Source organism: Vipera ursinii (assembly GCF_947247035.1).
Source record: "Vipera ursinii genome assembly, chromosome: 8".
In the NCBI taxonomy this organism is placed as follows: Eukaryota; Metazoa; Chordata; class Lepidosauria; order Squamata; family Viperidae; genus Vipera; species Vipera ursinii.
The window spans coordinates 5,736,998-5,752,977 of NC_139519.1; the positions used below are offsets into that span (position 1 = coordinate 5,736,998).

At 46.5% G+C, this 15,980-nt stretch overlaps 1 protein-coding gene across 7 annotated transcripts in view; it reads right to left on the reverse strand.

Moving 5' to 3' along the window:
* The window catches only part of ANK1 (ankyrin 1), a 126,740-nt gene that overhangs the window by 100,271 nt on the left and 10,489 nt on the right, over positions 1–15,980 (reverse strand). Inside the window, exon 1 of one of the 7 annotated variants that reach the window (XM_083368328.1) lies at positions 12,610–12,656. The exons of 1 other annotated variant lie outside the window; for it this stretch is intronic. In XM_083368328.1, the coding sequence (XP_083224454.1) occupies positions 12,610–12,639 (30 nt within the window). In that variant the 5' untranslated portion in view covers positions 12,640–12,656. Of the gene's footprint in view, positions 1–12,039; positions 12,151–12,609; positions 12,657–15,980 lie in introns of those variants that run through there. 5 more of the 7 variants (XM_083368331.1, XM_083368324.1, XM_083368329.1 and 2 more) reach the window with 5 other exon arrangements.

The window sequence follows — 15,980 nt, forward strand, 5'->3', positions numbered from 1 at the left end:
ACACCAAGTAGAGACCAGACCAGAAAAAACAACTCCATGAGAAGGCTGAAACTACTTTTGTTGAAACTGGCTGTAAAAACAGAATCCTGTACAGACTGATATTGGGGTATAAAATGATTGAGGAACAAGTCAAAGAACCAATGCTGATATGGGCTAAAAATTTGGAACATGGTATCGATCTTGATATATGGCAAACTCTTTGGGATAGAAATAAAAAGATAGCGCTGGCCTCAGCTTACAAAGAAAATTTATAGAAGAGGTTTTACCGGTGGCATCTCCCTCCAGCACAATTAGCCAAAATGTACAAAACAATATCCCCTAGTTGTTGGAAATGTTCCGAAGAATTAGGCACTTATTTTCATGTTTGGTGGTCCTGTAATAACATGCAAAAGTTTTGGAAAAGGATATGGATATGGTTAGAAGAAATATCAGGACGGAGAGTAGATTATAGAGCAGAATTTTTCCTGCTTGGCATAACAACAGAGAAACATACCAAAGATGAGTTATCTATAATGATACACATCATCATCACAGCAGCGAGAATGACATTCGCCCAGAAATGGAAAAATAGTGAAATATCTGACGAGAGTGAAGTGATAAATAAAATATGGGTGTGCGCAGAAATAGACAGGTTAACTTTGGAAATAAAAAATAAAGATCAGTCAGATTATTACAAAATTTGGAATAAGTTTTACCTATGGTGGGAACAGAAAGGAAGGTCTCAATAGAGATATACAAGATGCTGATTTCACATATTACTAGAATAAGGTGGTCGATAAGATTGAATATTGCATAATTGTATATAAATGATATGTATATAAAATGTATATAAAACACAAAAATGATGTAAGACAAGAAGGAATGTCAGACCGTTAACACCTTGTCCAAAGTTTTAAATAGTAAAATTTGTAATTTTTTTTAAAAATCAGAATCCTCCTCGTCTGGTTGTGTTGCACCTCCTCTCCCCCGTCTTATATTCGAGTGAATTAGGGAGGGGTCTGCCTGGGCCGCTTCCAAACATCGTCTGGACATTCTGGATGCCCTCAAAGTTGTCTTCCTTACTCTCCATGCCCCCTTTTGCTTTTTCTGCTTTGCTTTGTGCCCTGGATTGATGGGAAGAAGACGTATGCCAGATACCTGTGCACAGGTGTTTGCAGGGTACGGTCAATAAAAGGCAAGAGGGTGGCCAGGATGTTGTGATTGAAGATCCACCTGTTGACTTTTTTTGATCAACCCTAGGGACACCCTGGCTGCTCTCAGCCCATGAAGGGGAGCAGATCAGGAAAGTGACTCCAAAACGATTCTGGAAACTTATTTATTGCCCAGGACTGCTTTATTGGAAGGAGGTGAGGTCCTAACATAGCCCAACAGACTTATCTTTCTAGTGTGGATACAGGTAGCCCTTGAATTACGACCACAATTCAGCTCAGATTTTCTGTCGCTGAGTGAGACATTTCTTAAGTGAGTTTTGCCCCTTTTTACGACCTGTCTGGCCACGGTTGTTAAGTGAATCACTGCAGTTGTTCAATTAATAGCACGGTTCTTAAGTGAATCTGGCCCTCACCCCTTGACTTTGCTGGTCAGAAGGTCCACAAAAGCTCACCGCCACAGGACACAGCAACCATCATAAATATGAATCAGTTGCCAAGTGTCTGAATTTTGATCACGTGATCATGGGGATGCTGCAATGGTCATAAGTCTGAAAATGCTGATCAGTCGCTTTTTTCCAGTGCCTCTCTAATGGTCACTAAATGAACTCCTGTTATACGGAGTCATTTGCTGCACAGAGAGACCAGCCCCATTGCCTCGTCCCCATCAGGGAAAGTGAGAAAGAGGCCCACGTCTGATGGAGCGGGTTGAGAACAAGAATGAGCATAAATGTACAGTGCAGGTACGGTAGTCCTTGACTTACGACCGTTCGTTCAGTGACCGTTCAAAGCTAGAATAGCACTGGAAAAAAGTGACTTACGACCATTTTGCACACTTATGACCGCTGCCGCCTCCTCATGGCCATGTGATAAAAAAGGAGACACTTAGCAACCGACTCGTATTTATGACAGTCACAGTGTCATAAGGGGTCACGTGGTCCCTTTTTGTGACCTCCTGACATGCAAAGTCAGCGGGGAAGCCAGATTTACTTAACAGCCGTGTCACTAACTTAACAACTGCAGGGGCTCAATTAACAAATGTGGAAGAAAAGTCATAAAATGGGGGGAACTCACTTAACAAATTTCTCACTTAGCAGCATAAATTGTGGACTCAGTTGTGGTTGTAAGTTGAGGACTACTGTATATAGAACATACAATAATAGGGTTGGAAGGGATCTTAAGAGATTTTCTAATCTAGGCTGCTGCTCGGGATAACTGGCTACCTGATCTCTTCTTGAAAAGTTCCAGTGATGGCGCATCCACAACTTCCATTCCTCTGACTAATGGCTCTCACTGTCAGGAAATTCCTCCTTCACTCCCCAGGCTGGATCTCTCCTTATGTTCTTCCACCCATCCTGCCCTCTGCTGCTCCCCTCTTCTCTGTGACAGCCCGTCAAATATTGGAAGAAAGCTATCATGTCACCCCTAGTCCTTCTCTTTTTTAGACTAGACCAGGGGTAGGCAACCTCGGCTCTTTTATGACTCATGGACCTCAACTCCCAGAATCCCTGAGTCAGCTATGCTGAGGGGAAAGAGAGAGGTTTCCAAGCTGAGCCATGCTGGCTCAGGAATTCTGGGAGATGAAGTCCACGAATCATAGAGATGCCAAGGTTGGCCTAACCCTAACCCTTTCCCCTCAGCATGGCTGACTCAGGAATTCTGGTCCATGAGTCATAAAAGAGCCGAGGTTGCCTACCCCTGGACTAGACACACCTATTTCTCTCAATCGCTCATCATATGGTTTAGCCTCCAGACCCCTTATCAATGTTGCGAGAGCAATGTTTGTCAAACTTTACTGTCTGGGGAATTCTGGGAGTTGGCATCCATGCATCTTCCAGCGGCCAAGTTTGCAAAACCCTGGACTTCAGTAACAGAAGCTTCTACGTTTGTTATTTTTCCTTCCTTTCCTATATACTCCAGAGAATCAAAGGGGAGTTACTCTGCGTCACCTTCTGCGATAAAGCTTTCCCATCCCCCTGGGTTAACATTTGTTTCTTTTTTTTCCTTTTCTTTTCTTTTATATTCAATTTTATTTTCCCATTTCTTCCTCAAACAAGTCAACAAATATATCACCATACATAAATACATACACGTAAGTTTGGGTGCTGCTCGTCCATTTCCCCTTGCACTGTATCCACCCTCCTTCTCTCTCTTCCCCCTTCTCTACTTTCTTTCTCCCTTTCTCCTTTCTTTCCTACTTCCCTCTTCTTCCTCTCCTCTCCTCTTTCCCTCACCATTCCCCTCCCGTTTCTCCCCGTTTCTCCTCCTCTTTCCCTCCAACCTTCCTACTTCCTTCCCCCTCCTCTACTCTCTTCCCTCTCTCCTCTCCTTTCTTCCCTCCCATCCCTCTTCCGATACAGTTCAGGGGTGATGTCCGAGCAGCTCCTCTCCTTGGATTTTCAATGTCTGTATTAGGTAGGAAAATATCCTTCTTTTCTTCCATCTAAATTGGTGTTAGCTATCTTTTAAGCATATTCTCTTTCTTCACCCACTCATAAAATTTTCCCCAAATTTCATCATACTCTGACTCTTGTCTTATCTTTAATTAACACTGTTAATCTATTCATTTCCGCACATTCCATTATTTTCCTGATCACCTCTTCTTCTGGAGGAGCTTTCAGTGCCTTCCAGTTTTGTGCAAACACAATCCTAGCTGCAGTGGTTATATGAATAATCAAATATGTGTTCTCTTTGCTATATTTCTCTGGTAAAATACCCAACAGGAATATTTCTGGTCTTAATGCTATATGTTGTTGTATCATCTTTTCTATCCATGATTTGATTACGTTCCAATAGGTTTTAGCTTCTGCACACGTCCACCACATATGATAGAAAGAGCCTGGTTAACATTTGTTTCTGTACCTGTTGTTGTCCTAACAGCTTCTGGATGGCTTCTCCAAGCAAAACCCTGTAGCTCCATCCATTTGACTGGTCTCTAATCACAGGTAGTCTAGAATTTAATGCGAATTGACCACCCACAGCCATAAAAGCAAGAACTGTTTGTAGGCACGACTGAGTTAGTGGGAAAATAATACTGGCAGTACTTGAAAACCAGAGGGGTCCATGGCTCCAACTGAGCCTATTTTCAATTTTTCAAAGCTAGTTTAACTTTTCAGAGAAATCATATAAGCCAGCACAAACAGAAATGAAGAAAATAAAGCCCAACTCAGTAAACGAGATCTAAAAATGTCAAGAAGTTATAACATTGCTAAATTGCGGAGGATTGAGCTTAATCTATCCCTTTAAATGATTAAAAACTGCTATTAAACTTTAAGCAAGTACAAATATTAAGATCCACGGTTAACCCCATATAAATCACATAAAATTATAAGCTGCCATAGATTACAGTAAGTCAGAACTGAACATCTGTTCTGCTTTGTGTGTCACACGAAACTGAAGTATGAACTCTCTATATAAAAGCACCCCAAATCTGGTGTACAAATCCACGTATTAAAGTATACTGTAGTATACTTTACTATAGTACGGTTTCCACTTTGAATTCAACTCAATGACAGATCTAACCAGGTTCGCCTGGTGCGCCAGTTGCGGCCCTATCTAGACCGGGATGCCTTGCGTACAGTCACTCATGTGCTCATGACCTCTCGTTTGGACTACTGCAACGCTCTCTACATGGGGCTGCCCTTGAGGACCACCCGGAGGCTTCAACTGGTGCAGAATGCAGCCGCGCGAGTTGTGTTGGGGGTCTCCCGATACTCCCATGTTACACCTCTGCTCCGCGAGCTGCATTGGCTGCCGGTTGCCCTCCGGGTGAGATTCAAGGTGCTGGTTATGACCTACAAAGCCCTACATGGCATGGGTCCGGATTACCTACGGCAGCACATCAACTTCCCTCCGTCCAGTGCGCTCCCACAGAGAGGGCCTCCTCAGGGTGCCTCCGATCAAAGAATGTCGATTGGTGGCCCCCAGGGGGAGGGCGTTCTCTGTGGGCGCGCCAGACCTGTGGAACCGCTTGCCGGTTGAGCTCCGGATGGCTCCCGACCTGCGCTCCTTCCGGCGTGATTTAAAAACTTATTTATTTGAACAATCTGGCCTGGTCTGATGGGTTTGGGGTTGGATTTAGTTTTAAACACACTTTTAGTATTGTATTATTGGGCATAATTATTTAATTCTTTTTAATCTCTTTTTAACTTTTGTATTTACATTTTGATATTTATTGCCCTGTACACCGCCCTGAGTCCTTCGGGAGAAGGGCGGTATAAAAATTTAATAAATAAATAAATAAATAACCAGACACATTAAATGCGATGAACTACAATTCTCATTTCAAACCCATAGCAATAGCTAAAGAGGATTCTTGCACAAAATTGAAGCAACCTTGAAGATACGTTTTACACTTAGGCAAGGAAAACCAAAAGCGCAGGTAAAGAATACATGGTACCTGGCTCAAGAGCAGTAACTGTGAGAGGGATCTAGGAATCCTGGTGGACAAACACTTAAGAATGAGCCAGCAGTGTGCGGTGGCAGCCAAAAAGGCCAACGCAGTCCTAGGCTGCATCAACAGAGGGATGATATCAAAACCCCAGGAAGTGCTAGTACTGTTTTATATTGAATGGCAAGACCACACGTAGACCAGTTCTGGTCACCACCATACCAAAAAGATCCTGAGAGCCTTGAAAAAGTCCAGAGCAGAGCAACAAAGATGATTAGGGGACTGGAGGCTAAAATATAGGATGAATGGTTGCGGGGACTGCGTATTTATACACTAACGAAGGAAAGGATTACTGATGCCATGATAGCGGTCTTCCAATATTTGAGGGGTTATCACGGAGAAGAGGGGGTCAACCTATTCTCCCAAGCAGCTGAGGGCAGGACAAGAAGTAACAGGTGGAAGGAAGATCATTAAAGGGAGATGCAACCTAGAATTAAAGAGGAATTTCCCTGACAGTGAGAACAATTAAGCAATGGAATGGAGTTGTGGGTGCTCCATCACTGGAGATTTAGAAGAAGAGATTGGGCAGCCATATGTCTGGAATGGTAGAGGGTCTCCTGCTTGAGCGGGGGTTGGATTAGATGACCTCCAAGGTCCTTTCCAACCTCCAACTCTTCAGCTTCTCATGGAGTTTGACTGTAATTCCCGTCACCTTAGAAGTTTTAAGGACTGATAGAAAGGATTGAAGTTCAATGCATCTGCAGAGCCTCAGGAGCTTGCAAAAACCTTTGAACAGAAAGAAGAGTGGGCTTCCATAATGTGCTGTCTAAGAACACGGAGCAATGGCTCTTTCTTAAATTGTTTTGAATTATTCTCAAAAAATGAGAGCTGCCAGTTTCAAGAACATACTTTGTAGCCAAAGTAGCTGGCATTGACTTAGCCCTGAAATCCGGCATGGCTGAATCCCTCTGCTGTTCAGCCCAAGATAAACAGATTGGATCTGACCCCTTGAACAAGGCACCAGAAATAGAAACTCGCCTCTTCTTTTAACTTTTCTTTAAAAAAATAAAAATAAAAATGAAGCAGCTAGGTCTTCAAAATTGGAGATAACCAAGATTCCGCCACTATATTTATCCGCAAGCTTCCTGTGTCAAATCCAGTAGGAAGGCCTCCAGGAGAAGAGAAAGAAAGAACAGGCGGATAAAAAAAAGCTGGCACTAAACACAGGAGAGAGATTTGTGAATGGGCAGTGACCTCACGCAACCTCAAAACTGTTTGGAACAACTTTCCTAAACTGCTGCTAAAGTCAACTTTAGGAAAGCGCTCGGACTCATTGGCTGACAATCCACCTTGCATTCCAAAGCTCCCGTTCCTTTCACTTCCGGAGAAGTCTGGGAAATTCTCAATGGGTCCCTTCTCATCAGTGTAGATTTGGGACAGGGCTGGGCAACGTTCCTCTTGGTACTGAACTGCACCCCAGCAAGCTTTGAATGACGGAGACTTTAAATCTGCAGTTTTCTCAACTTTTGCTTGTGATCTGGTGTCCGGATAGTCCTGGAGTTACAGCGTGTAACCTTGTTTAGCGACTGTTTAAAGTTACAATGGCACTGAGCCTTTGTCACTCTTAGGACCACTGCAGCATCCCCATGGTCACGTGATCAAAATTTGGAAGCTTGGCAACTGGCATGTACTTATGATGGTTGCGGTGTCCCGGGGTCATTGCAATCCCCTTTTGCGATCTCCCGACAAGCAAAGTCAATGAAGAATCCAGATTCCCTTAAAAACCGTGTTGCTAACCTAAGAACTGCAGTGATTCACTTAACGATTGTGGCAAGAAAGACAGTAAAATGGGCCAGAATTCACTTCACAACTGTCTTGCTTAGCAACGGAAATTTGGGGCTCAGTTGCGGCTGTTAAGTCAAGGACTGTCTGTAGTCGAGAGTTTTTTATTCCATGCAAACCATCAGTCTGCAATTGACCTCCTGTCCATCAGAGAAACCTGTCCAGATAGACAAAGCACATTCCAATGTCCAGCAACAAGCAGGGCGTTTATAGGAGCCTTGCTCTTAGCTACGAAACAATCCCCATCGTCCCCGACTGCTGAGTCATTGATCCATGTGTTTGGAATGATGCCAGTCTTGGAAGCCTGCAACAGCTCAGGCTGTTCAATGGGTTTGGGGGGGGGGGGGAGATTCTTAGATCCTGCCAGATTTTGCTGGTTTTTGCAACAATGGCTTGGTAGGTTAGAAAGTTTCAAAGCACATTCCCAAATTGACGTTACAATCTTTGTCTGTATTAATACTGGGGGACTAATTATAAGCATTATAATAATAGCACATCCAACTATAATTTAACAGTCTTAAGCCGACCAAGAAGAGACTAAAAAAATATAAACAAAGGGATTCCAGCCTGCCTGGTCCTTCTTCTAAGGCTTTTTGCCTCTGGAGTTATAACACAGGAATTTATCCTTCCGTGCCAGGCTGGCTGAGGATTTGGGAAGCTGCAGCCTCAGTTTCCTGATTCAGGCACCAGGTTGAAGATGGTCGGTCCGGTTCAATCTTAGCAGCAGCAACGGCAGATTGGCTTTCTCACCAGGGCTGAAAAACCCATCTCTGTCTCTCCTTGCACGCAAACAGCTGCAGTTGCTTGAAAAGATGAGATCTGGTTTTGTATTCAGCTGCTATTTTGCTTTCTTTTCTGAGATATTTTAAGAGGCTCTCCGAAAGATGGTCTGCTAATGTACCCGCCCTTGCATTATCGAGGACAGCCACTTAACGTCCCAACCTTCGTAGCTAGCAAAGGGCACCAGGGAGCTCTTCCTCCCTAAAACATCCCAACTTCTCTTGTGATTCCATTAATTCACGCTTTCAGTAACAACACGCAGGGGGTCGGCTTGGTAAGACCAGCCCCAGTGGATGAGCTCTCTGTATAATGTACTTCATTTGGTTGACCAATTTTTCTTGGTTCCCCCCAGCATGGGGGCTGGGTTTAATCCACATAATGTCACTGTCCACAGGGGGAGATCCAAAAACTCAAGATGGAAGTCACTCCTTTTTTTTTTGCATCCTTCCTTCCCCACTTTCTGATGGGCAGTTTTGTAACCGTACTAGCACTGATGATGTTACCTAGTTGGGTAATGAAACATCTGCAAGAAAACCGCCAAGCTCAGAGAGCACCAAGGACCCCACAGTCCTCCCCACCCCCATTTCTCCTCCTCTTCCCCCTCCCCCTCCTCCTCCAATCCCCCTTCCTTCTAGCACTGATGATGTTACCTAGTTGGCTAATGAAAACATCCGTAAGAAAACAACCAACCTCAGACAGCATTAAAGGACTCTGCTATTGGTAATTTTGTAACCCCACCCCCCAAAAAATGCAATGGAAACTAACCATGATAAATATGCAAATTCAGCCACTGCTCGTATAACTATCTCGGTTACATGTGTTGTGTGAGCAGAATCAAGCAACAGCATCAGAGTTGGGGGCACAAAGAGATTTAGACTGGGGCCATGGGTACAAGGCAAGAAAGGGCGATTCCCCACTCCTCTGTGTACACAAATACACATTTCAGATTCGCACATTTGCTAGAGGACAATTTTCATCATTTTGCCACTGAAATTCCTGCAAGAAACTACCCGTGATAAAGCACTGGAGCAGAGGTCCCTGCCTTTGGAGGACCCATGCTCTCTCAGCAATTTAGGGGAGAAAGGGTATCCAAATGAAAGGATAGGGATTGAGTCACCAGCTGTACCCCAAATGCCCATTAAGACATGTTCCTGGGCAGGTTCCCACAGGTTCCAAAGCATTTACAAGGTGGCCACTTGAGATGGCTCTAGTAGACCCTGGGTTAATCCCCAAAGTCAATGAAACACAAGTACTGGAACATTCTACACCAGGAGTCTCCAAACTTGGCAACTTTAAGACCTGTGGACTTCAACTCCCAGAATTCCCCAGCCAGTCCACAAGTCTTAAAGTCACTAGGAGATGACCAGGCTGAGCACGAGGAAGGGGTCAAATGCATCATCAGTCCAGAGTCCCTTCACAGCCACCAGAAATCTAAGTCTAGCCCACCACGAATTCCATTGACTCTTATCTACCGCCCATTTGCTTTGACCAGTGGTGGCATTCAGCCGGTTCGCACCATTTCGCAGAACCAGTAGCTAATGTTTTGTTGCCCAGGCCCAGAAAGGACTTCCGGAAGCGGCATCCACACAGAGAACCGGTTGTTCCCGTGTTTGAATCCCACCACTGATTAGTCGTTCAGATTCTTGGGGAAAGGGTTAGCATGCAATAAACCTGTATTCATTTGAACTGCCTGGACTCTGGATTTCCTGAGCTTGACAGCTGTCAAAGTTGAACACCCCTATTCTACATCTAAAGAAATCCACCATATGGGGACTTCCTATAACAGCCCAGCTACTAATGCAACGACTGGAGTTCTCCACACTTAACTGAATCTCCTATGACCCAACCACACTTAGCATTCTGACCATGAGCCAGAGAGCTCCCGTTTGCAAGAGACCCTTATAGCCACTGAGCTCAGCTCCTCTTCAGAACAAGAATCCAGACACAACACCGGCATAATAAAAGATGGTTTCCTCCGTGCAAGACAGATTGATTCCCTACAATTTCTCTGGCCCAAACAGCTCTTTTCTCAGCTCCATCCAACTCAGCCCCAACTCTCTGACCCACGCAAAAGCCAGCCTCCCACTCCATTCCTGGCTGCAAGAGCAGCGCAAAGCTATAGGAGCATCAATCCAAGCTCCTGGCATGAAGGCGGAGGCCCGCCGTGTGACTTTTCCCCCCCGAGGTGTCTGGATGTGCCCGCAAAGTTGGAGGCAAGGTTGCAAGTTGAAAAGGAGGTGGCGAGGGAGTCTGTCCCCTTTCAGGCTGGGCAAACCTGCTGCCAAGCGGCAGCCAAACTGGCTAGGTAAAGCAGGCCACTGAAGGACCCACATCCCACATCTATGGAGATCCTCAGTCATCCAGATCATGCTAGGCTGCATTAACAGAGGGATAGAATCAAGATCAAGTGAAGTACTAATACCACTTTATAATGCTTTGGTAAGGCCACACCTGGAATACTGCATCCAGTTTTGGTCACCATGATGTAAAAAAGATGTCGAGACTCTAGAAAGAGTGCAGAGAAGAGCAACAAAGATGATTGGGGGACTGGAGGCTAAAACATATCGGGAACAGTTGCTGGAATTGGGTATGTTTAGTTGAATGAAGAGAAGGGTGAGGGGTGACATGATAGCTGTGTTCCAATATCTCAGGGGCTGCCCCAAAGAAGAGGGAGTCAAGCTATTCTCCAAAGCACCTGAAAGCAGGACAAGAAGCAACGGATGGAAACTAGTCAAGGAGAGAAGCAACCTAGAACTAAGGAGAAATTTCCTGACAGTGAGAACAATTAACCAGTGGAACAACCTGCCTCCAGAAGTGGTGAATGCTCCAACACTGGAAGTTTCTAAGAAGAGACTGGCCAGCCATTTGTCTGAAATGGTATAGGGTTTGCTGCCTGAGCAGGGGGTTGGACTAGATGACCTCCAAGGTCCCTTCCAACTACTACTACTACTACTACTACTACTTATTATTATTATTATTATTATTATTATTATTATTATTATTATTATTATTATTATTATTATTATCATCATCATCATCATCATCATCATCATCATTATCATCATCATCATTATTATTATTATTATTATTATTATTATTATTATTATTATTATTATTATTATTATTGCTGTTGTTGTTGTTGTGCCGAAGGTGCTTTTTCAAGAGGCAGCTGGGACTTTCTTTTCTTTTTTTTAAAAAAAAGACATTTTGTTTCTCATCCAAGAATGAGAGGAAGCATCCACACCCCATAGTACGTCAGGATTTTCTAATCGGGAATCCAGACTGCCTAGTAACACTGGGGATCCTCTTCAAAACATCTGGGCTGGCCTCCCACAGGCATGCCGACAGGTGAAGGGAGGGAAGGAGGCTGAGAATTAAATGCCCTGGGGGGAGAAGACCAAGAAGGTAAGTTTTCCCTTCTGAACAGCAGTCAATTTAGGGCCTCTGAAGGATGCCATTGCCAGTCCCCCGCTCTGCCAGGCAGGACCCTGAACCTGAACTGTTGGTTTGGGGTTCCACATCTGGGGAACATCTGGGGAGGAATGCTTCGCTTAAGGCCAGGGAGAGGCCATCAAACAGAAAGCACCTCTTCCATTCTGGCTCTTCAACCACAGAAACGCACATACCCCACCCCACACCCCACCCCCACCCCATGACCTCTGCTCTCAGCCAGCCCAGGGAGCTTCTCCTGGCCATAAGCAACCCAGAATGACATAAGCACAATGTCGAGCCTTGTGCACGGACGTTCTTGGGCATGCTGAACCAGAAGTTGGTTTGCAAAGAGCAGAAGCTTTTGGAAAGACAACACAACGCTCCCAAGCGAAGGACAGGGCGTGGGGTGTTATCAGAGAGAGAGAGAAGCCTGGTGTGGATACTCACAACAGCCGGGCCTGGATAGGACTTGCTCTGTCGCGCTGCCATGGTCCAGTGGCCTGAGCTGAAACCCGATCAATCCTCTCTCCACCTTCTTTCCTGCCTTCGCTATTCCCCACTTTTGGGCGAGCCAGAAAGTTGCATTGCATCCTATCTAAAAATACAAGCGCCTTCTCTCCAGTTGCCACTGTTGCTGTTGCTGTGCTGCTGCTGGGTGAGCCAGATGCTAATGGACTGTGTTCTTTTCTTCTCTCGCCCATCATTATGTCAGGAGGGATATTTAATAGCTCTCTGCCTCCCTCCCAGCAACAAATGACCAGGGGGAGGGGCAGGTGCCAGTGCCACGGGGGAAGGGAGGCCGTGCTGGGCTGGGCAGGGAACTCTGCCATCAACACCGGAGTTGGCCCAAGAGATTTGCCAGCTCCTTCTGCTAACAAGAGCGAAAAGGCAACGTGCTTGAGTAGCTCCAGCAAGCCCTTTTGCAGACAGGCATGCACAGCAGTGGCAAGGGGGGGGGAACAGATCTAAAAAAGGGGGGGGAGAGGAAGCAGGACTTGGTTGTGCACTTATAACTACCATCTGCATCACAAGGGTCCTCAGGAACATCCCCGGCCCAGCTGTTTCCTTTCAGTCCCAGGTTCAGACATCCTGTGGTTCCTTTGGGCTTCGCTCCGCATGTGTTGTGATTCAGGGTCAGCCTGTGGGTTCGGCAGTTGTATCGGACGACTCAGAGAAGGAGGAGGGGGGTGTTGAAGACCTTGCTGAGGGGGTTGAAGATCTTGCTGATGAGAGCCCTCAGCCAGGCCCCTCCCACTTGGTCACCACGGAGACCCAGCTGTGTGAGCCGGACAGCGTGGATGAAGATGACCCACAGCTGGCCCTGTTCAAGGACGCCCGATGCAGGAGGCAGTCAATTAGGAATAAACAGAGGAAGGCAATGAGGCTTCTCGGAAGGAGGCAGAGAGAAGCCACGACCTGAACTCTATATAAGGGGAATGTGTGGGGAGGGCTGGTTGGCTGAAGGCAACAGCTTGGATAGTTCGTGTTTCTTAAAGCTCCTGTTTCTTGGTTCGTGTCTTGTTTGTTTTTGTAGCTATAAATTTGGCAGGCGTAATTCCAGCCTCTTGCCGTTTGTAAAGGGGTTGTCCCTGCCTTTTCTGCAGGGTCGGTAGCAGGCTGGTACAGAACAGCATGTGGCCAAGATGGTTAAGAGAACTGGCTATCTCTAGCCCAGGGGTAGGCAACCTTGGCTCTTTTATGACTTGTGGACTTCAACTCCCAGAATTCCTGAGCCAGCATGGGGGAACTATGGCCCCTTCATGACTCGTGGACCTCAACTCCCAGAATTCCTGAGGTGGCATGGCTGGCTCAGGAATTCTGGGAGTTGAAGTCCACGAGTCATAAAAGAGCCAAGGTTGCCTACAGGGCTTTTTTTCTCATAGAACGCTCAGAACGGAGTTCCGGCACCTTTTTTGGATGGAACCTTGTAGGGTAGGCCAGGCGGGTTGTATGACATGTGTGAGTTCCGGCACCTTTTTCTTTTACAAAAAAAGCACTGGTTGCCTACCCCTGCTCTAGCCTAACAAAGAGGAGGATTGGGAGGGACAATCTTCCAGTAAAGGTATTCCTCGACTTACAACAGTTCACTTAGTGACCATTTGAAGTTAAATGGCACTGGGGAAAAAGCGAGTTGTCACCATTTTTCACACTTATGACTGTTGCAGCATCCCCATGGTCACACGACGTACATTCAGGTGCTTGACAACTGACTCACATTTATGACGGCTGCAGTGTCCCGGGGTCATGTGATTCCCCTTCTGACAAGCAATGGGGAAACCAGGTTCGCTTAACAACCCGGTTTTACTAAATTAGCAACTGCCGTGATTCACTTCACAAGCGTGGTGAGAAAGGTTGTAAAATGGAGCCAAATTCACTTAACAAGGGTCTCGCTTAGCAGCTCCACGGTGGTCATACGTGGGGGACTACCTGCACTTGAGGCCTGTCACAGAGATGAGGGGGACAACCTATTCCCCAAAGCACCTGAGGGCAGGACCAGGAGCAACAGGTGGAAGCTCGTTAAAGAGAGAACGCACCTGCGGGAAAAGGAGGAATTTCCTGACAGCGAGAACAATCAATCAATGGAACGGCTTGCCTCCCGGAACTGTGGGTGATCTATCACTGGAGGTCTTCAAGTAAAGATTGGACATTTATCCAGGATGGAATAAGGACTCCTGCCTTGGGCAAGGGGGTTGACTAGAAGACCTCAAAGATCCCTTCCAGCCCTATGATTCTGGCATCCACAGCTGGGGAATTCTGGGACTTGAAATCCACACACTTTAAAGATCCTGAGGCTGACAAACCTTGGCTCCCTGCTGCCCCCACCTTGACGTCTGATTATAGATTATCCGGAAAGTGATGCTGTGACTGGACAGGAAGATGGATGGGCTCATGAAAGAGGAGATTCTATACCCCACTGCAGTTATTCTGGCCTCTGCCCTGAGCCATCCCATCATTCACAACTCCAGGGAGAGACTGCAACTGGCCAAGAGGACAACAGCCATTAGGGCACTGTGATGCCCTTGACGTGATGTCCCGGTGCCTGGAGGCGGTGCGGGTCTGGATGGGAAGGAACAGGCTCAGGCTTAACCCCTCCAAGACCGAGCGGCTGTGGATATCGGCATCTCATACTGTCCAACAGGTTCCATCTCTTTTGATGGGGGGGAGGTATTGCCCCCCTCAGAAACGGCTCGCAACTTGGGTGTCCTCCTGGATTCACGGCTTAATTTGGAAGATCATCTAACGGCCGTGACCAGGGGGGCCTTCGCACAGGTTCGCCTAGTGCACCAGTTGCGCCCCTTTTTGGACCGAGATGCCCTATGCACGGTTACCCATGCCCTCGTCACTTCTCGCCTGGATTACTGCAATGCTCTTTACATGGGGCTGCCCTTGAAGAGCACCCAGAGGCTTCAACTGGTGCAAAATGCGGCCGCGCGGGTGCTTATGGGAGTATCTCGATACTCCCATGTTACACCTCTCCTGTGCAAGCTGCATTCGCTTCCAGTTGCCCTCCAGGTGCGATTCAAGGTGATGAATTACCTTTACCTTTAAAGCCCTACATGGCTTAGGCCCAGGGTACTTGCGAGACCACCTGCTGCCATTGTCAACCTCCCATCGCCCGGTTCGCTCCCACAGAGTCGGCCTCCTCAGGGTGCCGTCGGCCAGGCAATGCCGGCTGGCGACCCCCAGGGGTAGAGCCTTCTCTGTGGGCACGCCGACCCTCTGGAATGAACTGCCCCCGGAGCTGCGGATGGCCCCTGACCTTCGGCCCTTCCGCCGTGACCTTAAGACCTGGTTGTTCCAACAAGCGGGCCTGGACTGACTACGTTTTTTAATTAGGCTTTTTACTGGGTTAAATTGTCTCGTATTTTGCATTTATTGTTTAATTCTCTTTTAAATTTTTTACTCTATGTTTTTTAATTTTTATTGTTGTGAGCCGCCCTGAGTCCTCAGGGAGAAGGGCGGCATATAAATTTAATAAAATCAAAATCAAATCAAATCAAAATCAAAATCAAATCACTGGTTCCTCAGGGCAGCTATAGAAGATAGAAAACTGGATAACAGAGCTGGAAGGGACCTCGGAGGTCTTCTAGTCAAATCCCCTCCTTGAGCAGGAAACCCTATACCAGGGGTAGGCAACCTTGGCTCTTTTATGACTCATGGACTCCAACTCCCAGAATTCCTGAGCCAGCCATGCTGGCTCAGGAATTCTGGGAGTTGAAGTCGAGTCATAAAAGAGCCAAGGTTGCCTACCCCTGCCCTATACCATTTCAGACAAGTGGCTGTCCAGTTTCTTCTTGAAAGCCTCCAGAGATGGAGCTCCCACAACTTCTGGAGGCAAGTTGTTCCACTGGTGACTTGTTCTCACCATTAGGAAATTTCTCCTTAGT